The following is a 23,858-nucleotide window of genomic DNA, read 5'->3' on the forward strand; positions in this document are numbered from 1 at the left end:
AAAATGACCTCTATTTGAAAAATTACATGAGAGCATGTCTACAAAATTTTAGAAAAATCAGTGATAAAGCTAACTCAAAGATAAGAAACCATTAAGATAGCAGGATGTAAAAGTAATGTTCAGAAATCAATAATCCTCATATATACTATACAGAAACCTGTTAGAGAATAGAATGATAGAGAAAATCCCATTTACAACAGCAACAACAAAGATGAGATAGGAACAAGTTTAGCAAGGAATGTACAGAAAACTATATGAGGAAAACTTTAAAACATTCCTGAAAAAAACAAAAATAGACTTAAATGAAAGGCATACATTGTTCTTGGAGAGGATGATTCAATATATCACTGCTCCCTAAATTAATTTATAAATATAAGTCAAACCTAATAAATATAATAACAATATTTTTTAGTGAAGCTAGATAGACTTATGGTAAAGTTTATTGAAAAACAAGTATGCAAGTTTAGCAAGTAAAACATTTAGTCTTGTGTCCTCTGCCTCTCTCCCCCTTTACTTTTGCTCCTGTTACACATAAGTCAAAAACACAAGTCCAATCACTTCCTTCCCTTGCTTAAAAATCTTTCGTCATTGCCTACAGGATAAAGTCTAAATTCAGCACAACATAGGAGACCTTTCATCTGAGAAAATTCATGTACTGTACAAGTAGAAACTTTCCCGGCTTGCTATAATATTAAACATATTAATTTTAAATTCTTGGACCTGCAATTCTCTTAAAAGCCTAATGTTGGATAAAAAGTGTTGCCTAGTATATGATTGCCGACATATTTTATTCTTATGATCAAGAAGTTACAATCTTTGGACTGGGCCCCGTTTCCCAAAACAACCTTGCATCAGTTCTTGAGAAAGCATAGGTTACGTCTTCAGCCCCATGAGAAAATGCCATACAGGTGAGGAGGACAAATGGTCACAGACTTGCTAAGTCAGGGCTCAGGACCCTGCATGACAAGTGCAGAAGGCAAAGCCAATGCAACAGTGCTGTGAATGGTGACTGCAAATCATAGTCTCAAAGGCAACAGAGAAAAGGAAACATCCCAGGAAGACCGAGTATTAAGTAAAAACATGGCCCATGTATCCATTAACCTGACTTTCTAAAAAAAAAGAGTGATTCAAAACCACTCTAAGAGCAAGGAGGTGACACCGTCCTTCCTAGTGTGCATACCATCTATAACTGAAGTTACAACAGAACAACCCATGTTCATCATAACAGCCTTCAAAGGTAATAAAAGGTAAATTAGGTTCTGTATCCTCAGTACGAGAAGACAGGTAAATACGATTCATTCCAGGAAGATTTGCATAAGAGATGATTTTTTAAATGCAGGCTCATAAAAAATATGAACTTATATTAGTCTCTTAGTTACTGTTTTAATGACCCACTAGTAACTGTTTTAATTACTCATAACTTCCTTCTTCCCAGAATGATGACATCCATATAGTGCTGTGTTTTACCTCCTGGCATCTCCCTATTAATAAAAGTAGGTACACAATGTAGTATTTTTTAGAGTTTTGAACTATCAATATACAACGTGTTTTAAATTTGACAATAAATAAGGAGAGACATTTGTTGAAGAAACCAGCCAACCCTGAAAGACAGCTGTGGAGTACCTAGATCTTACGGTTTACACGGAGAGTGAGAAAGCATTTACACAGAGAGTGAAAAGGCATCCACACAGAGTTCCTAGAAGCAATGCCCATGGCTGCGACACTGGGGGAACGTTATTGCTCTGCGTTATGTATTCTGAAGCCAAAAATTCATTTTCTCAGTTTCACTGCTAAGTCTATGACTCTGAATTGATGTATGTGTATGTGTGGGTTTCTACTAGCATGTGCATATAGGGTGTCCCCCCAAATGTATACACCCATTTTGAATAATTACACAGGCAGTGTTTATTAAAATACATTTCATTTTCAAAGTTGAGCTCTCAGCTATTAAAGTGTGTATACATTTTGGGGGACACCCTGCATGAATATATATTTTGACATATTTCTGAACTAGAGTGAGTTTCAGGAGCTTTAGCTCCTGGAGTATGTATCTCTTTGACTCAGTAAGTGATTTTTAAAAACTCAAATGTTTCACCTCAGAATTTTATGTTCTATGTTGTAGGCTTGCGGGGGGTGGGGGGTGGGGTAGTCATTGTACATCAAGATTAAGCCAAAGTCAAAATTTCAAAAAATACACAGTAAATTTGATGTATGTACCACAGACTTAATTGTACTTATTCTAAGGAATGGGATCCAAATTATATCTGCATATAGCAAAACTGGAAGCATTTTGCATTAAAAATTCAGTGCAGTTTACTAGTATGTCCTGAAATTTGATTACAAGCCCCAAGTATGTGTTATTAATAGTTGTGCAGAACAAATAAAACAGCTGTGATAGAATCAGGACTATAATGTGGCTAATAATACCTTTTTATTTTTTATTTTTAGGGGGTAACTGTCACATATCTCCTGACACAAAAGAAAACATTTAATCCAGACTATTTACAAAGATGTAAACTTTAAAGAGAACCTTTTAAAAGCCTATTATGTAAAAACATGTTTTATCAATCAAATGTAATTTCTACTATTTTTTCCCAAATTTATCATCTTCCCACCAACATTTTACCTCTGGTCCTGGAAGGCCAGATGGTCCTTGGGGTCCTGGGTCACCTGCTTTGCCCTAAAATGGGGTAGGGAGGAAATACAAGTATAAACATTAATTTAATGAATACAATTTAAAGGGAAAAAGACACATGGTAAGCAGACAGCACTCAATATATTATGCCACACAAAGTTGTAATGACATCTCAGCACACAACACTAATATACTGTCAAACAAAGTTGTAACCGCTATTCAGAAAGACTTCATTTGTAACCATGACTGTAGAGAATGTATTTAAATAACATGTGTTTGGATGTGATATACATTTATTCTTTAGTGTTAGGCATACAAACAATTTAATGATTTAAGGGCTCAAATAAAGAAAAAAAAGTATGTGTGTGTACATGTTACCCAGAGATAAGACAATAAATTTGGACTCAACAGTGTAGGGAAATGTAGATGAAAAATTGCTTTCGTAAATAATCACAGCCCCAGAACTGTCTCTGAAAACTTCTCTCTCCTTTGACACTGGAAGAGTCCTGGTTAAGTAATTCAGAATCACATGGATTTAAATGCTTGTTGCTTAATTTCTCCAAGTCTCCGTTTTCTCATCAATAAAACAAAATAATAATAATAACATTACTAACATTCTTACACAGTCACTGTGAGGTTTAAACGAGATAATATAGTAAAATGCTAAGCAGAGAGCCTGGCACATAGAAAGTATTCATTAAATGTGAACCAGTTTTGTAACTATTAAGAGTTCCCATCACATCCTCTCTCCTTTCCTGGGTGAGGCACAGAATTTCTAGATTATTTTGATCCTTTAATTAAAAATTTGAGGATTTGGTTTCAATAGCTCTGAAGCCATTTCCCGGCATTCAGACATACAATGTGCAATCAGGGCTAGCGAGGAAGGTCAGAGGAAAGAGAAATGTGGATAAAGCCTGAAACCAGGGAGGGCTAGCAATGCTCTCAAGAGACAAAGCACAGAATGGAAAAGGCCAGTAGACTGATACCTTGTTTTCACAAGAAAAAAAACCATAAAATTCATTATTTTTGTCACATTAAATTTCTACGTGAGTTTAAATTGGACTTAAATAGGCCTCAGATTATGTACAATTGCAATATACAATATAGGTTCATCCACGTGCCCAGAAGTAAAGCACAGTGTTCCATCGGTACTAAATCCACTCATATAGTGCTGGTAATCTGGATATAAAACAGTAAAAAATTGAATATAGATAAACATGATAAAATATTAGGCAAGAGTTCAGTTAAGTCCTCCTAAAAAAATGAAATCACAATCCATCATCATCAGTACCTAGGAGTCTTAAATTCTTGAAATGACAAGTACCTTTCTTAGAGATGGAACTGAGTTCTCACTGGGGCCCTCTAGTGGCCACATCCAAACAAGAAGCTAAATATATAAGCGTTGAGGAAAAACTAGCATTCTACCCTAGGTTTTTGTTTTCAGAAAAGTTGACTGGCAACCAGATATTTAAAAAAATAAATAGTGAAATAATTTTATTTTTTATTCAAATATATTTTTCATTTTTAAAAATCCTTGAACTACAAGTTTCCTTGGATGTCAATTCTCATAAAAACTGAATTTTCAAGTACCTTTTAGAGAATTCAGTAATGATTAAGTAAACCTCTAAAAATGACAACTTCTGGTTAAAAAATAGAAAGGATATACGGTATACTATAATATAATTGTTTTCTCTGTTTCAAGGAAAGAAAGTTTCTTAACACCCTATGAGCGGTAGTTTTCTCTGGTTTTTAAGCATTTGCAAATAGGAGCAAAGGGGCTCCTATTCCAGGATGCAAAAAACCTTCCAAAACAGGACTTTTTTTTAATCTTGAAAATATTCTTTCATGTTACAATTTAGATCCATTTGGAAACAATATCAGTAACAGCAAAATCTTAGATAACATAAAATAAAAAGCAAGAGATATAAAAGGCATTCTTTTTACAATAGTAATGATTGAGTGTAGGCACTAACTTGTATAGTTTGTTACTAATATGATAGCTGATTCTGCGAAAGCAATTTTTCATAAAACAGGTGCCTTTCCTTCCATAACTAGTGAAAGTTTCCAGGTAAAACCCCTATAATTTTTTATATTAATAAGATACAAACAAGTGCTAAAGTGTGAGTCTAAAGACAAGGTCATTTTACAAATATTAATTCATAAATCTCTACCCTATCTTCAATCTGAAATATATTTTTTTAAAGATTTGATAAAACAAGAGATGGTCAATTATCACCTACCAAAGTAATCGCTGCTGACATTAAAAAATTTTTATTAGATTAGTATAGAAAGGTATGAAATGAGCAACTAAAGCCTTACCATCTTATACCCCCTGTCATCACTGCCCTATAAGAATCACACTAGAGTTTCTAGTAATTTATTCCAGGAAAAAAATTTAAGGGTTTTAAGACAATGTGTTAAAGGTAAAACAACCTCTCTGCCTTTTCTTTAGCTAGGCCTAGAGAAATATTAATAAGCACTATTGCTAAAATGGGAAAATATCAGAGTCAGAGTTGCAAGGAACCTTAACTATGAGATAGTCTGACTCTCATTTTAGACGAGAAACTGGATACCACAGTGATTAAATGCAAGGTCGGAAAGGTCAGTATTAGGTCTGGGACTAAAATCTAAGTCTGTTTCTCAGATCAGTGATTCCCTCATGCCCATAAACATGTTATCAATATAAACTGAATCAGAGAGTAAGAAGATATTTAAAGGGTTTTTTATATATGCAAGATACTTAACTCTCATTTTCCCAAGTACCTAATTGTAAAGCATAAGGGAACTATATTGGTATCACTGATTACCTAGTATTTGCCTTAGAAACTGTGCTGTGCCACTTCCTTTTATTATGATCAAAAGTTAGAAAGCCCTCACATTATACAAAATAAAAAATTATTTTGCCAGATTACGTGATTTAGAAGTACCCTTGAGAAATGGAAGCTTTTTTTTTTTTTTTTTTAGCTTCATGACCTGTTCTCATGCCTCTTATTTACGTACTTCGGAGTTTTGAGATTCAACTCTGGGGCACAAGCTGGGTACATGGCTGACTGGGTTTATCCTGAGTGTTCAGGGTAATGAACTAGTAAAAGCAAAGCTCACCACTGACATTTCATTTGACAAATAGATACCAAATATTGTTCTTTGGATTAAGTAATACCTGAGAGGTGTATATGAAATGCTGCCACTGACATAAGTTATAAAGAATGTGGTATATAGCCCTGGCTGGTTTGGCTCAGTGGATAGAGCATCGTCCTCCGGACTAAAGGGTCCCAGGTTCTATTCTGGTCAAGGGCATGTACCTTGGTTGCGGGCACAACCCCAGTAGTGGGTGTGCAGGAGGCAGCTGATCAATGTTTCTCTCTCATTGATGTTTCTAACTCTCTATCCCTCTCCCTTCCTTTCTGTAAAAAATCAATAAAATATATTTTTTAAAAAGAATGTGGTATATAAAGCTCTGTAACTTAATGCTCTTCTTTTGATGCAAAAATAATACTGTGAGGGGAAGGTGGAGTTAGGGAGAACATGATGAATTAGGAAAACAACACTCCTTTTTGAATGTATATTATAATGTTGTATCAATAAATTATAATGTTATATCTATTTTTTCTATCTACAATCACCTTCACCTTCATAGAGTTGTAATCAATATTAAAATACTAAATTTCAAAATGTTTAATCCTAAAGCAGTATGACAGTGGCTAAGAGCATGGTCTCTGACTTAAGTGATTAACTAGGTTTTCCACCTAACTGTGGGGCCTTGAGCAAGGGACTTAACTCCCCGTGCCTCTGTTTACCTAATCTATAAAACAGGAATAATAACAGTACCAACTTCACATAATTGTCGTAAGGATTAAATTAGAGGTTACAGCTCTTAGACTAGCACCTGGCACTTTGTAAACACCCAGTAAATGTTAGCTATGGTCATTTTTGTGATCTTAACCTGCAGGGATATACTTTTAACTCATGTTTTAATCATTTTATTTAAATAATTGTAATTATTCAGTAATTTTAGTTTTATCATTTGTTGGGTTTCATGTTAACGACAATATAAGGTATCCTTTTTTTCTCAACTAATTGATGTAGAAGGGTGGGCGGGGGGGAAAGACAAGGAACTAGAATATTTGGACTCAAAGAGAGTATGACATGTTATCTATTTTTCAGAATGTTTCTTAATGAAACAGATATTTGGGAAAATTAAAATATCATTTAAAGTACTTTATACTTTCTGGCTTAAAAGTCTATTGTTTAGTTTAATGATAAATCAATCAAAATCTTTAGGGCTCACAGAATTTTGGTTTTGGCCTAAGGTAAGAGGGCTGGAGAGGGTGAGATCCAAAAGTCTGCACATATGAACAGAAAACTTGAGGGATTAGCTATATATGCTAAAACTGAAGAGAGAAAATTCCAGCCTGGTAGGCTTATATACACTTTTTATATTCTACTAACACCACCAAGTTTCACGACTCATGCCACGGTGTGCCTTCCCTTAATCAGAAAAGCAAAGCAAAGTTCAAACCTACTGAAGGTCCCGGCTTCCCTCTCATGCCTGGTGGTCCTGGAAAACCAGTGGTGCCCTGAAAGGAGAGAATAGTAGGGGGAAGAGAAAAGCTATTATGCCCAACAGGCATATGTGCCTCTCCTGTCGTGTGCTGCAAAATGACGTTTCAGTCAACAACAGATCACATATATTCACAGTGGTCCCATCCTATATAATAAAAGGCTAATATGCAAATTGACCAAATGGCAGGATGACTAGTCACTATGACACACACTGACCACCAGGGGACAGATGCTTAACACAGGAGCTGCTCCCTAGTGGTCAATGCACTCCCACAGGGGGAGCGCCGCTCAGCCTTCAGAAGCCAGGTTCATGGCTGGCAAGAGCAGCGCTGGTGGTGGGAGCCTCTCCTGCCTCCACGGCAGCACTAAAGATGTCTGACTGCTAGCTTAGGCTCGCTCCCCTAAGCCAGCAGTCGGACATTCCCTGAGGGCTCCCGGGCTGCGAGAGGGCACAGGCCGGGCTGAGGGGACCCCCACACACACACTGAATGCATGAAATTCATGTACTGGGCCTCTAGTAAGATTACAATGAAGCTGAAAAATTCCTATCTCCTAATGATGTCATAGCCGCCATAACATTATAGCACAATGCATTACTTGCATTTGTGGTGACGCTGGTGTGAACACACCTACTGTGCACCAGTCGTATAAAAGTATAACACATACAATTATGTACAATATGTTATACCTCATAATGATAACAGATGACTGTTACTTGTTTATGTATTTACTATACTAAACATTTTACCATTATTTTAGAGTAAACTCTTTCTACTTATAAAAAATAGGTTTGCTGTAAAACCGTATACATGTTACACCAGCAGCTGCATATATCTTGTTCACTGAATCTCTTGACTGCATTATTTCCTCTTCTGCTTGATTTAATCTCATGTTGTTTAATAAATTTAGCGTAGTCTAAGTACACAGTGTTTATAAAGTGCCCAGTAGTTTACAGAAATGTCCTAAACTTTCACAGTCACTCAGCACTCACTCACTGCCTCACCAGAGCAACTTCCAGTCCTGCAAGCTGCATCCATGGTAAGTGCCCCACACAGGTGTGCTCCATTTTATATACTATGTTTTTAGTGTACCTTTTCTATGTTAGGCATGTTTGCATACATACATTCTGATCACGGTGTTACACTGGCCTGGAGTTTTCAGAGAGTAACTTGCTGTACAGGTTTGGAGCCTAGGAGCGCTAGGCTATCCAACCTGGGTTTGAAATCACTTAACGGGCATGTTTCAGAACGTATCCCTGTCGTTAAGCAGCACATGACTGTATTTATAAACTACTAAAAAGAATTCATGCAAGTATTCTAAAAATGAGCAAACGGTTGAAAACAAGGTATGTGAAAACAGATTGATACCATATCCTAACAAAAAATACATGGTTCAGATAATGAACACTCTTTTCAAAGAGCTTGTACTTTTTCACAGGCTTAAAACTAATGGTAAAAACCAAGTTACCTTGTCTCCAGGATACCCTGGCTCTCCGGGCTCCCCTGCCACACCTTGTTCCCCCTGGAGAGCACATTTCACAGAAGCAATTAAGCTTTGCAAACATGGCCATATTATAAGGAAGCAAATATTAATTACAAAGAAACAATTTCTCAATTTTCCTACTTCTGAGAAAATTTATATAATTGATAGTACAGAGTAGAGCCCATATATTAAAATAAAATATTTTATAAGTTGTGTTGGCTCAAAAGAAAAAGAAGAGATATGTGATAAGAAATTATCTCTATGATAATGTAAATATTTAAGTCACCTTATCACCTTTGATTCCAGGAACGCCCTTATTTCCTGAAAGACCCTAGAAAATGAAAGTGACATTTTGTGACATCATAGAGACATTAAAGGTAAATATCCATTAGGCAAATAGAACCATACCTTTGGGCCAGGAATTCCAGAAGGTCCAATTGGCCCCACTAGGCCAACACTGCCCTGAAAAGCAATCACAAAGAAAGGTATCATTAAATATCCACAAAGATTAGAAAGAGAATATGGTAAAATCAATTAATTGATTAACCGAGAACAGTTTATCTCACTAAGCACATGTGCACTCTTCTTCAACAACCTCTGGCTCTCTCCATATTTAAAAATTATATCCATCTTCCAAACTTTAGTAAAGTCCATCCTATTTCCTGAAGCATTCTCAGGGTGGTCTAACTCACAAGGATTCTTCTCTTCCTTGAGTTCCTATAATACTTAATGTCCATGACATTCATCTGGAAATATTTTTTCCAACTAAATAATATCTTTAATCTTCTGGGCTTATCTCATTCATTTATCATTTAACATTTGTGAGCATAATGTGAATAAGATATAGTCATCAGTGTCAAGGTTCTTAGTTTAATGTTCCAATGCAAGTCCTTAAAAACATAAGTACCACTATCATCTCTTGCAAGCAAGAGAGTTAGAAAAACTTCTTCAACATGGTATCTTAGAAGACAAAGGACAATAGTAACAATAAGGGTATTTGAAAACAAGAGTTGAAAAAAAGGTGGACATCTGTTGATGGTTTGGGGAACAGATATAATTTTTGTGTCACTGCACCTTCACTTTTGCCACCACTCTGTGCCTGCTACCATATCATCAGCCATCCTGAAAGATGAAGTTGGTTTAACGTCTCTTTTATGATTTCAAAATGTTAACAAACTTTTAAAGGTGTATTTGTGACAATACTGAAAATGTTGCCCTTTAAGTTATAATCCAAATATCTTAGGATAGCATCCTGGACCCTTACTACTCTTTCTCACCGTCTCCCTTTCCACTCCCCGACCCCGGCCTCTCATTTGTCCCTGTTGGGTTTCCTCCTGTTCTTTTCTCTCTGCCTTTTTATATCTTTTATATTTTTTCCCCTGACTCCTTTTGCTTATTGCTCCATTGTATTTGCTTTTTCTTCATTCTTTCTGTTCGCCTCTCTTGGTGTTTTTCTCTTTTTGTTTCTTATTATGGTTCTTAGCTCTGCTTCTCCCATGAGTGCCTGTGGCTATGGCCTGTGAACCTGTGTTTCATGAGGCTCCTACCAACCCTTTTGGTGTCATCTCCTTCCATTTGTCCCTGCTTCCCCTTTACTTCTCTCTCCTCCAAATCCCACATTCTAGCCACAATGGACTCTTTTCCATTCTCTGAAATGCTCTCCCTTATCACATGTTCCAAGCCTTTGAAGATATGGTTACTTCTACTGGAATGCCCTTTTTCTACACTACTGAGTATATTGCACTGCACTTTTTTCTTTTTTCTTTTTGTCTTCCTAATCTGTGCGCTCTGGGAGAGCAGAAGTGTGTTTTACTCACTTTTTTTTTTTTTATCTCCAAGATCCAACATAATAGTTTTGAAGTAAAGCATAAACTGAAAACTGGAGGAAGTAATCAACTTTAAAAATAAAATTAAAAACAGTGATTTCTAGAACTCTATTTCCCAACATAATAGAGCATTTCTAATAGTCTACATTTACATAATACAAATTTCAGAATGAAAATATGACATCTTTACTTTTGGGTGAGTCCTGAAATCTATAAAATATAACTAAGATAAATTATTTCCAACATGCTTAATCCTGAAATGTATGGAAATGTGAGAGGTAAAGAGTAATACTTTCCAATTTAATAAACAGATATGCAATATTAATACACCATTGACAAATTCTGTCAATAGGAAAAATTATTCTTATAACTACAGAGGCTAGTTTATTCAAAGTTCACAGATTTAAAACTTATGATAGTATTAAAAATTCAGTAAACATCTCTGTTTAGACTTGTGTAAGTATGAAAAAAAATATAAACAAATAATTCTTTGTCATCCTATTGTTTTTTTTTCTACAGACAATATAATATTCTTAACTTTTATTTCAGGAAATTTATTCCTTTGCATAGTCTGGTATCTTCAGATAAATGTAATGTTGTATGCATAACATCCTATTTAACTTTTTAATGACCCTAAAAAATCACAAAATAATAGTAAGTTTTGGAAGATATCAAAAACATAAACATTACAATGGACTTAGTAAAATAGAAAATTAAAATGGTATGGGTATAAAAATTTCTAAGAAACATCAAATATTCTGTAGCATGTCACAAGTTCTGTGGAAAACCCTACTCCTAAAAAACTATAGTCTTCTGAATGATATCCATGATAAGTTAAGAGCAGTTTTCAGTTCCACAAGGATAAACTAAGGTCCTTCGGCACTCCCTCCCTCTCACCCTTCTCTTCCATGAGAAGATGAAGTAGAAAGACTAAATAATTCCATGCATGGGAGCTTAGCTAAGAGTGCCTGGGGTATAGCAACAGAAGTAGAAGTGCCTCCCACACAGTGATAAATAAATAGGGAACTTTTCAGTCAAACTAAGTAAAAAAATAAATAGAGAGACCCAAGGATAGGTTCCTTATATGAAAAAGCAGCCACTGGCCAATTAGCGTTCAGATAAGTGAGCACACTGTAGGAAAGACTATAAGTTCCACATTGGGGTTTTCTAGCATACCCACCAACACTCACAGGAGAACATCATTGTCATTAACTAAGAAAACAAATGACAATAACAATCAGCTACATGGAAAAATAATTTAGAAAAATCAATATCATCACTTGTCAGAAACTATACTTGCCGGAAGGGAACACCTGAGAGATAAAGCAGAGGCTGCTGCTCTGAGCAAGCAGGTAAACTATTTACTATGAAATACAAAAGTTCTGCATTTTTCCTTTCAAAATGTCACTGCTCTCCATTCTGCTCACATCCCTCCACACTTCCTAGGCTACAATCGTGTTACTCCACTTTCATCTCCCAAACACTCCATTCCTCCCCTCTCTGTGCATTTGAACAGCATTCTTCTTTCCAAGAGCCCTTTGTTACTCGGCCTGACTCGTGCACAATCTTTGAGACACAGCTTAAATGGTTGCCTCCTTGGTGAAGCCAACTCTGAATCTCTGCGATAACACAGACTGCTCCTTTCTCAGTGGCTTTATTGCAGTCCATAACAGCAGTAACCACATTGTATGATATTGCTCATTTTCATTTCTATGCGATTATATTGTAATTGTTGCCAAAACCAGGAATATTAATTTGTTCATATTTTAGGCCTAGCATCTAGTTCAGCATTTAATATGTGGTAGGTGCTCATATTGTTTTGATTTTAAAATGTAATAAACATAAAAAAGATGGAGTAATACTGCTCTATCTAGTTTATAGTTATATATGAGAAAGTACTTTGCAAAGTGCACAACGCCATCTATATCAGTGTAGAGGAGATGGGGATTATAAAGGTGACTAGAGGCCTCACGCACAAAATTCGTGCAAGGAGCTTGGCCCTCACAGCCCCACCTGCCTCGGCTGGCCCTTGCAGCCCTGGCTTCATCCGGAAGGTCATTTGGACAGTAGTTCTGCTGTTCAGTCTAATTAGCATATTAGCTCTTTATTATATAGGATTGCTAGTGTCATTAGCAATTTTAATTTCTGTAGAAGCTCTCCAATTTACCAAAGGGTGAGTGGAGAAAGAGAAAGAACAGAAAATCCAGTTATTTTTACTGAGCACTATTATGTGTCAAGCACTGTGCTCTGTCCTGGACCTGAAAAAAAAATGAATGAGTTAACCATTAAGCAGAAAAGTAGAGGTAGAGGGTTTCAGGTAGACAAACTAGGTAAAGGCCCTCTAGTGGGCAGGCTGCATGACAATTGAGAATGAACAGCTTTGTTAGTGCACAGACTGTTCTCAAAGATGCAGACAAGACACAAAGTCCAGACATGTTAGGCCACGCTAAGAATTTTGGTCTTAATCTTAAGAGTAGTAACGACAGCTTTTGAGCTAACGAACATAATGCTAACAGGTTAAATGAAGGCATGACCTCCTTCCCCTGCTCCTTTTCTCTCTCATTGATAAGGCCACGGACTACCACCTATGGCAGTGATGGCGAACCTATGACACGCGTGTCAGAGGTGACACGCAAACTCATTTTTTTGGTTGATTTTTCTTTGTTAAATGGCATTTAAATATATAAAATAAATATCAAAAATATAAGTCTTTGTTTTACTACGGTTGCAAATATCAAAAAATTTCTATATGTGACACGGCACCAGAGTTAAGTTAGGGTTTTTCAAAATGCTGACACGCCGAGCTCAAAAGGTTCGCCATCACTGCTCTATGGTTTAACCTGATTCTAAGTTCTGAGAAAGAAAAAAAAAAGGTCCTTTGAGCTTCACCTTTATATAGAGCTTCTCATGAAGCCTAATAAAATTGTGTGTGACAGATAGTATACATTTTAAGGTAATACAAGTTTTGAGAAGGTGGTGCAGCACCAGGGGTAAATTTTAGATTCTAGATGTAGAGCACATGGCTTCAAATCTGGCCTCAACACTTATAAGCTAAGTGGTCTTAGGTTGTTCTAAGAATTAAATGATATAACACATTTTTCATGGGATTACACATAGAAAATACTAAATAAAAGTGAGCCGTTATTGCTATTTTTATTATTCGTACTATATTAGTATCACAAAAGAGAACCGTTTAAATGTCTTAGACTTTCTCAGGTTCTTTGACTCTCAGTTCTATACTCTCACCATCCAAAACACCAAGTTCAAACTTGTTATGTTGATTGTTACCATAGTTCCAATAACTGAACTCCTGATATTCCTTTGTTACCTCCTGCCTTGGAGTAGTAAGGTGGGAAAATAACCCATTAAATTGGAGTCATAAGACCAGTGTTCAGGTTCAAGCTAAAAATATTACAGATATACATTCTGGCATAGAATTCCAGAGTCTTAATTATCTACTTCATATGTTAGAGTAAGTCCTAAGTTTATTTTTAAGGAAAATCTTAACTCTGCCCATGGTCATGGCCTATGTTTATGTGGATATAAATAGTTTACTTTTAAGATTCTATTTTCATTAGGCTCCTTATTTTCATAAAGTATGTCAATTTTGCTTTTAGCTCAATTGAATGTTAAAGCATATAGTTCTAAATACCAGTATATATATATATATATATATATATATATATATATATATATATATAGTATCTGCAATTCATATCACTGTTATTAACCATTAGCTTGGCTGGGAGAAATATATTTATGAAGATATATCAGAAGTAGTTGTCTATTTACTCTAATGAATAATCTAAAATTATCAGAAAGCTACATGTCTGGACTACATTGCTTTGGCCTCCACAGAACAGCTTATACTAAACTGTGCTTTGCCTACATCAGACACTCCCGTGAAACTCAGAGTTGAAGTCACTGTATAAAATCTGATTAAGTGGACAAACAATATATCACTTATACTTTTAGTATAATAAATAAATTTGATATTAAAATGTTTAATGGCATTGGTGAAGTCCAGCTCCTACCTTTTGTTCAGGATAGTTTTCCTAAGCATTTATTCAATTTTATTACATAAAGAAAGTCTGCAGTTACCCATGTTTTTTTGCTCAGAACTATATGCATCTATCCAGACTAGATGATCAGAAAAACTATCTCAAAGGAAAGAAATGACTGTTCTGTCTTATACTTTTAAAGAGACAGGTTCTAGATTAAGTAACATTTAATGACAGGAATAAATACATATGTACACATATATCTGTAGAAATTTATTTCAGCTTATCATAAAGTATAATTAATATTTTTATTCATACTATTGGTTTAATTTACATTAGAAAATTACATGTGAACAAGGTAGATACCAAACATAAATACACAAGAAAATATTTTATAAGAAGGATGATATTTGATACTCACTCTAAGCCCAGGAAATCCAGGAGGACCAATGCTACCTACAAGTCCCTAAGTAAAGGAAATATGCATAACTGGTTAAATATGATTCCAAAATACTAAATATATTTTCTAAAGATGAAGACAAAAATTTCTTGGAAAAAAGATCAGTTTTTAACTTCTGCAGCTAACTTCGCAAATGTCCCTACTCTTATGCATCCTTCTAAGAAGTACAAATCTCTGGTGGCAGTTTATTTTCTTCAAAAGTGCTCTGGGCTCCATGCCTTTGACTGGTAGGACTACCCAGCCTAGGATATAGATTTCTCTCTGTCTCCCATGTATCTAATAACGGAAATAAATCCCATTAGTAATCAGCATTATAGATATAACTAACCCATATATTGGTCAGTATATAGTGTTAGAAGAACCTTTTCAGATGATTTAAAACACTATCAATGCTGGTGGGTGGGGGGCAATGGGAGGATAATGACACATATGTAGTATCTTAATCAATAAAGAAAAAAATTAAATTAAATTAAAAAAAGAAAAAAACACTATCAACTCTTTTGAAGTACATTATTTAAATTTTCTAGATATGAGTTTTCTCATATAACAGAAATATTTGTTCTCATTGTTGTAAAGATCACAATTAAAATTGTCATATATACAAAAGATTTTGAAAATTTTCATAAAGCATTATACAAATGTAACAAATTACCAACATTGTTAAATTATTTAAATGAGATTTTAAATTCTCAACAGTAAGCTTCCAGTTGTTTGTGATGGGTCTTTGTGATGGTCTTTTGAATTCACATTTCAGTCTTTATGATATTTTTTTATCCACCCCAAGTCAGTGATACATTATGTATATGGTACAAGGTTCAAGAAGAGTCCTTCATTTTTTTGCATTTCAAAATTTTTTTTTACCTACAAATTGATGTTGAACTTTATTTGTTTTTTTGGTTTTCCAATTATTCTTTTTAAAATTTATCTTTATTGTTGAAGGGTGGGCTGTAAGGGCTCAATGGGGAAAATGGGGCATCTGTTTTACTTTCAGATTGCTTTTAAACAACAGCATAGTATAAACTATAGAGAATTATAAACTAATAAACTGAAAATATCCAGTTTATTCTTGCATTTTAAAGATCTTTAGACTCAAATGTTCCTCAAGAAGCATTATATTTTAAACAAAGGACAGATTTCAAAAAGAAAAGTTTTAAATATTGTAGGAGTCCAACCCTAACAAACTTTATGTACATTTTACTGACAAAATATTAAATAAGATTTATACTAGTGTACTTGCACACTAGTTATGCAAGTACAGTCGTGTGCCTCACAATGGCGTTCCAGTAACAACGGACCGCACATATGTCAGTGGTACACCACTTAGCCTCGGTGTGTGGTAGGCTGTACCGTTTAGGTTTGTGTAAGTGCCATCTATTATGTTCACACAATGACGAAATCACCTAACGATGCATATATCAAAACACTTCCCTGTCATTGGGTGGTGCATGATTGAACATAAATGATATTAAAGAAAAAAGTAAACAATGCTTACTTTATTAGCTTGAAATGGGAAACTCCCCAGAATCATGGGCAAGAGAAAGATAGTAAACACTCTACTTAAGACACAATTATAACAAATAAAACTTTGACTAAATTCACTAAATAAGCTAATATAGCTATACTTTATAAAAAGACATAAAAATAAACTATTTCAAATACTTCATTTTAAGCATAAATGCTAGTAATTTATCTATGTCTAAATACAGGAACTATACCTAATTTAGGCTTTAAGGATTTTGTGGTTGATTCTAATTACACCTTAAACGTTTATGAAAAAAATGTGTGCATGGCATAAATTGGGAGATAGTTATTGGATGCTTTTTGAGGGCAAAAAAGTGAAGGTATTCTACCTAGTGTCAAAAAAGTAGCAATCCATCATCATTCTTTGATAACACATTTTAGAATGGGATTCCCTAATCTGAGTTTCAGAGAAGACTTCTCTATAAAATACTCAAAAGGTTAATCAATGACACATCTGAGTATAAAGGAGCAATCACTAAAAGCACAAGTTTTACCTGCAGCTTGCTTGTAGCTTCGTGTACTAACAAGGCTCCTTTCTCCCACACACATGCAAGTCAATATTGTGGTCATATAGTTCAAATATTTTACTTGAGCGGTGACATTTAACATGGTCAAAATAATTTCAATGATCGTCTCTCAAGATACAGTTTATCCATTAAACATTTTTTGCTTATTTCCCCATGTTGTAAAATTACAGACTGGAATGTGCACAGCGGTATCGAAACTGTCTGACCGACAGAGCGTATTCATGAATGTGGTGATGAGGAGGGAAAGCACAGTTGCTGTGCAGTCTGAGTGCTGATAGGTTGCAAAACTAGGCCATCACAATTTACTCACAGGGCTACCGTCAGGACCAGCGGGGCCTCTCTCTCCGAAGTCACCTGGAAAACCCTGGCCCAGGGAAAGAGAAAGAAATGTTGTTAAATCCAAAATAGATAAACATTTCAAATTAACTTCCTGATAAGAAGTTTGCTTACAGATATTTAGTTTCTCATCCTTATGGAAGTGCAACAAAAATGTGTATTTGTTTTGCATAACGCTTCATTGGTTTGGGTAAGTATAATATCCCTATATTCTACAAAAATTATTTTACATGCCCCATAACATATATAGAAAACTAAGTTGGAGAAAATAGAAATTTGTTCATTATTATATAAAGAATCATTGAATGAGAGGAAATGTAACCAAGATTTCTAGCTGAAAAATCCACGATGTCCACTATTTCATGCTGTTCCTATACCCACACCACAGAGAACAAAATGGCTAATATTACTAAGCATGTGCTTAGCACACTTGCCATGTGTTAAGGGCCTAATACACATTATTGGATATACATTACTTCATTTCATCTTCACAACAGGTCGAATCAATGAGTACTAATATTTTCACTTTCCAGTTAAGGACATTAAAGCACAAGAGGTGAAGTCACCTGCAGCCTCTCCAGCGGTTCTCAACCTGTGGGTCGCGACCCCTTTGGAGGTTGAACCACCCTTTCACAGGGGTTGCCTAAGACCATCCTGCATATCAGATAATTACATTACGATTCATAACAGTAGCAACATTACAGTTATGAAGTAGCAACGAAAATAATTTTATGGTTGGGGGTCACCACAACATGAGGAACTGTGTTTAAAGGGCCAGAAGGTTGAGAACCACTGCCCACTGAGAGCTGGGTGGAGTGAGTCTGACGCCGGCTCTCTTTCTGCTCTACCACACTGACTCCTTTAACTCCCCAACACAAGATGAGATGCAACATGTAAAAAGCCAGTAAAGTGCAGTTTCATTGGGGGAAGGTATAATGCACATAAATACTGCAAAGACAGAATGTGGTGCCACTGACAATTAAGCTTCCCAGATGCCCACTGAGAATCTACATTGTGAAACTATAAAGACTAAAAGTCATTACAAATTCTACTATGACATAACTCAGTTACTCTTACTTTATATACTATAGTTTTTCTCTAAGGATTTACCACTGGATTTAAAAGGCTACTTTACAAAATGATTTATAAGACTTACTATAAACGCTTTAATAATTTTTATTTAAAAAAAACATAGACTATCAAAAAATAAACTACATTTTAGATTCTTATAATCTCTTTATTTAGGCAACCCCGTATTAATTATTATATGTTTAACAGACTAGCAAAAGTCCCTGGCTCACTAGTACAAACATGAATGGGCTAAGTTTAAAAGATGGATTAACCCAGCTGGCATGGCTCAGTGGTTGAGCATGAACCTATGAATCAGGAGGTCACGGTTTGATTCCCGGTTAGGTCATTTGCCTGGGTTGTGGGCTTATTCCCCAGTGGGGGTCATGCAGGAGGCAGCCAATCAATGATTCTCTCTCATCATTGATGTTTCTATCTCGCTCCCTCTCCGTGCCTCTCTGAAATCAATAAAAAAATAAAAAAGATGGTTTAACAATGGAAACTGTATGCTATTTCTAAGACATAGTTAACTACAAGCAGTTTTTCTTATTCTGTAACCAGAGGATAATGCAAAAACCATGTGTGTATTCAAACATATTGTAGCCATACTCTCTTCAAAGTCAGTTGAAGTTCAGAAAGGCATTTTGTTTTCATTGTCCTTGGAAATCAAATTCTGTTGTCAACAAGCTCACAAATCTGCAATACATCATTCTATTCAGTATGAGCTAATATGGGTATTTGAAAGTATTTATGATGCACAGGTAATGGAAAAAGTAGAGGGAAAATACTGCAATAAAATCTGAAAAGAAAGAGATGACTGACTTTTTAGATAGATCCCAAGTAGGTTTTCCAGAAACCTCAGTGAAATAATAAACAAGGAGGACATATTACATAATTTCATTAATGTGAAATGTCCAGAATAGGCAAATCCATAGAGATAGAAAGCAGATCACTGTATGTCTAGGGCTGGTGCTGTGGGGGAGAATTGGGGACTGAGTGCTAATAGATCAGTGCAGGGCTTCTTTCTGAGGTGATGGAAATGTTCTAAAATTAATGTGATGGCTGCACAACTCTCTCGATCTACTAATAACCCCTGAATTGTACACTTTAAAGGGGTGAATTTTATAATATGTGGATTCTATCTCAGGAAACATCTTCTTAAGAAATGAAGAAACAATCAGTCTAAACAAGTAGTCAGATTGCTAAAAACATCTTTGGGGGCTCACTCAGGACTGCCTAGACTAGGATGTATTGCTATCTGGGACTGATTAGCCCCCATCCTCATCTAGAGAGAAGAGCTGGTCTCCAGTTCATCTTCGCACAAAACTCTGATTTCTCCCTCACCCCACCCCCACCCCCAGGAGAGGGAGAAGGGAGAAGGGACAGAACTGTGACTAGTTCGCCACTTACCATAAAATCTTAACTTTCTAGAACCAGCATAAAAACAATTATACATTAATTTCAACTTCTTGTTATTCTGGTAGTTCAATCTATATATAAAAAGCCTAAGCAACTGAACAACTGAATGACTGATCGACTGGTCGACTGCTTGCTATGACGTGCACTGACCACCCGGGGGTAAACGCTCAATGCAGGAGCTGCCCTCCCTGGTGGTCAGTGTGCTCTCACAGCCAATCTCCCGCATCCAGCCAACCTCCCGCAGCTCCCTGGCCGGCCAGCCCGTCCCTCCCCACCCCCGATTGGCCCTGATTGCCCACCAGGCCTAGGGACCTCACCTGTGCATGAATTCGTGTACCAGGACTCCGGTAAGCTATTTAATAATAGACAAACATGGTAAATAACCATACCTCTGTTACACTTCCCATTGGCTAATCAGGGTGATATGCAAATTAACTGCCAAACAAGATGGCGGCTGGCAGCCACGTGGCTGAAGCAAACATGAGGCTTGGTTGCCCTGGCAATGGAGGAAGCCAAGGTTCCCCACCTGCCGCAGCGCAGCTCTGAGCTCCAGATGCAGCAATGTTGCAATTATAGAAGCTAAACAAACCCAGATACCTGCTTTCAGCCAGCCAGCCTCGGAGATGGAGCTGCAACAAAGTTTCAATTACAGAAGGTAAAAAAATCCCAGAATGAAAAAAAAGAAAAAAAGGAGAGACTGGGAGCTTCAGGTGCAGGCTTGGCCTGCCTGAAAACAGCCCTCAGCCCCTCATCGAGGCTGGCCAGGCACCGCAGTGGGGACTCCCCCCCTGAAAGGGGTGAAGGCAGCCTGAAAACAGCCCTCAGGCCCTCATCCAGGCTGGCCAGTCAGCCCAGTGGAGACCCCCACCCTGAAGGGGGTGAGGGCAGCCTGAAAACAGCCATTAGCCCCTCATCCAGGCTGGCCAGGCACCCAAGTGGGGACCCCCACCCTGAAGGGGGTTGGGCAGCCTGAAAACAGCCCTCAGCCCCTCATCCAGGCTGGCCAGGCACTCCAGTGGGGACCCCCACCCTGAAGGAGCTGCGGGCAGCCTGAAAACAGCCATCAGCCCCTCATCCAGGCTGGCCAGGCACCCCAGTGGGGACCCCCACCCTGAAGGGGGTGGGAAGCCTGAAAACAGCCATTAGCCCGTCATCCAGGCTAGCCAGGCACCCAAGTGGGACCCGACCCTGATCCGGGACACCCTTCAGAGCAAACCAGCTGGCCCCCACCCATGCACCAGGCCTCTATCCTATATAGTAAAAGGGTAATATGCAAACTGACCCTAACATAAAAGACTGGGAATGACTGGTCACTATGACACACACTGACCACCAAGGGGCAGACGCTCAATGCAGGAGCTGCCCCCTGGTGGTCAGTGCGCTCCCACGTGGAGGAGCTCTGCTCAGCCACAAGCCAGGCTGATGGCTGTCAGTACAGTGGTGGTGGTGGGAGCCTCTCCTGCCTCCTCAGCAGTGCTAAGGATGTCCGACAGCAGCTTAGGTCTGCTCCCCACTGGCAAGTGGATATCCCCTGAGGGTTACCAGGCTGCCAGAGGAATGTGTGATTTCCAGTTTAGGCTCAATCCCCTGGTGAGCAGGCCTCAGTCAGCTGGTGGTCATCCCCCGAGGGGTCCCAGACTGTGAGAGGGCACAGGCTGGGCTGAGGGAGCTCCCCCCCCCCCACCTGGGTGCACAAATTTTTGTGCACCGGGCCTCTAGTCCTATCTAATAATAGACAAACACAGTAATTAACCATACCTCCGCTACGCTTCCCATTGGCTAATCAGCAGGATATGCAAATTAACTGCCAACAAAGATGGTGGCCGGCAGCCATGCAGCTGAAGCGAGCAGAAGGTTTGCTTGCTCCAGTGATGGAGGAAGCCAAGGTTCCCTGCCTGTTGCAGCACAGCTCTGAGCTACGGATGCAACAATGTTGCAATTATAGAAGCTAAACAAACCCAGATACCTGCTTTCAGCCAGCCAGGGCCTCAGAGCTTAGAGCGCCAGTGATGGCAATAGAGTTTCAATTAGAGAAGCTAAACAAACCCAGATACCTGCTTTTAGCCTGCCACAGCCTCAGAGCTGGAGTCAGGCCTCAGAGCTGGAGCTGGCTCTCAGCTCCAGTGACAGCTATAGAAGGTAAATAAATCCCAGAATAAAAAAAAAAGAAAAAAAGGAGAGATTGTGAGCTTCAGTCGCCCACCAGCCTGAAAATGTCCCTTAGCCCCTCATCTAGGCAGGCCAGGCACCCAAGCGGGACCCCCACCCTGATCCAGGACACCCTTCAGGGCAAACCAGCTGGCCCCCACCCGTGCACCAGGCCTCTATCCTATATAGTAAAAGGGTAATCTTCAAACTAACCCGAACAGCAGAAAGACTGGGAATGACTGGTCACTATGACACATACTGACCACCCGGGGCAGATGCTCAATGCAGGAGTGGGGTTTGTTTGGCTTCTATAATTGAAACATTGTTGCTTTCGGAGCTGTTGCTTCTGGAGCTCAGAGCTGGGCTACGGCAGGCAGGGAACCTTGGCTTCCTCCATCACTGGAGCAAGCAAGCCTCATGTTCACTTCAGCTGTGTGCCTCTGGCCGCCATCTTTGTTGGCAATTAATTTGCATATCCTGCTGATTAGCCAATGGGAGGCGTAGCGGAGGTATGGTTAATTACTATGTTTTTCTATTATTAGTTAGGATATGACATTTCAGGGGTTTCATTTGCTCTCTTAAAGTTGTGAATAATTCTCTCACTCATTTCCACTGTTTGATCAGTATAGTGGACAGACTTTAAGGTGACCCCCTAATGATTTCCACTCCCTGGTGTTCACACTTTTGTATGATACCCTTCCCTTGAGTGAGTGTGGGTGAGACTGTGACTTGCTTCTCCTAACAAATATAGCAAAATACAGCAAAGGTGATATAGGAAGTAACTGATGTGATTGTGTTATAACATCTAAGACTACATCTTAGCAGCCTGGAGCTAGTGACTTCCCTTGTGAGCCTGCTAAAATAAGTACCCACATGGCAGGGAACTATGGGTGACCTCTAGGCATTGTGGACAGTCCAAAGGAACTGAAGTTGTCTTACAGCCAAGAGCCAGCAAAAAGTCAGGACCCTCAGTTCTACAACCTTTCTATGACCTTCAGCAAAAGATTTCTTTTCACAACATGAATGGGCTTGGGAGTAAATTATTCCCCAGTCAAGTCTCCTGATGATAATGCAGCCAGTTGACACTTTGAGTGGAAGCTTATGACCCTGAGCAGAAAGACCAGTTAAGTAGTACCTGGACTGCTGACCCATGAAATCTGGGAGATAATAAATGCGTGTTGTTTTAAGCCACTGATGTTGTGGTATTTTTATGCAGCAATAGATAGAAAACTAATATAATCAGTAACTAAATCATTAAATAGAGAAAGTCTAAAGTCCTACATGCAACTTTTACTATGAGGTGATGCTTAATATAAGACTACTGACATTAGTTCTAGATTTGTAAAATTTAAGTGAATCACCTCTGAATACTTTTGCTGCTTTTTATTTTTTGTTTCAAATTATAATTAATGAATATCAATATTAGTTAAACTAAATTTTTATATTCACCTTTTAAACTTTTAAATTTAATTTAATTAAACATCTATATTTAAAACAATAATTCTAATATTTCTTATCTGCCTCATTGCCAATGTAAAGAATTTTTGTCATGTTTCATGAGTTTTGTGTCTATACCTATGAAATGCAACTTTAAGAGTAATATAATTTCTTAAATAATGCACAATGTTCGCAGTCTCTTGAGTGCAGCTGTTGCAAATATTGCACTAATTCTATTACCTTTGAAACCATACATGAGAACACAAAGAGAAGAAAATAGAACCTTTGTATTACCAGGAAAAAGTACTTTATTATATAAGAGACTATTGCAATGAAAGGAGAATTAGATAACTTAATTAATGAATCTGTTACTGCCTGCTCCAACCCATACCACCATCTTGAGAGTTTCTGTCTCTACTGATGGCAATGGTACCA

General features: G+C 37.6%; 1 protein-coding gene across 1 annotated transcript in view; it reads right to left on the reverse strand.

Annotated features, from left to right (window-relative positions):
* Positions 1-23,858, reverse strand: part of COL24A1 (collagen type XXIV alpha 1 chain) — a 304,137-nt gene that overhangs the window by 217,144 nt on the left and 63,135 nt on the right. Inside the window, exons 12-18 of the mRNA XM_036348461.1 lie at positions 17,326-17,379; positions 14,929-14,973; positions 9,089-9,142; positions 8,967-9,011; positions 8,666-8,719; positions 7,159-7,212; positions 2,627-2,680 (exon numbers count right to left, since the gene is read on the reverse strand). Of these exons, the coding sequence (XP_036204354.1) occupies positions 2,627-2,680; positions 7,159-7,212; positions 8,666-8,719; positions 8,967-9,011; positions 9,089-9,142; positions 14,929-14,973; positions 17,326-17,379 (360 nt within the window). The remainder of the gene's footprint in view (positions 1-2,626; positions 2,681-7,158; positions 7,213-8,665; positions 8,720-8,966; positions 9,012-9,088; positions 9,143-14,928; positions 14,974-17,325; positions 17,380-23,858) is intronic.

Source organism: Myotis myotis, unplaced genomic scaffold, assembly GCF_014108235.1.
Source record: "Myotis myotis isolate mMyoMyo1 unplaced genomic scaffold, mMyoMyo1.p scaffold_m19_p_2, whole genome shotgun sequence".
Taxonomy (NCBI): domain Eukaryota; kingdom Metazoa; phylum Chordata; class Mammalia; order Chiroptera; family Vespertilionidae; genus Myotis; species Myotis myotis.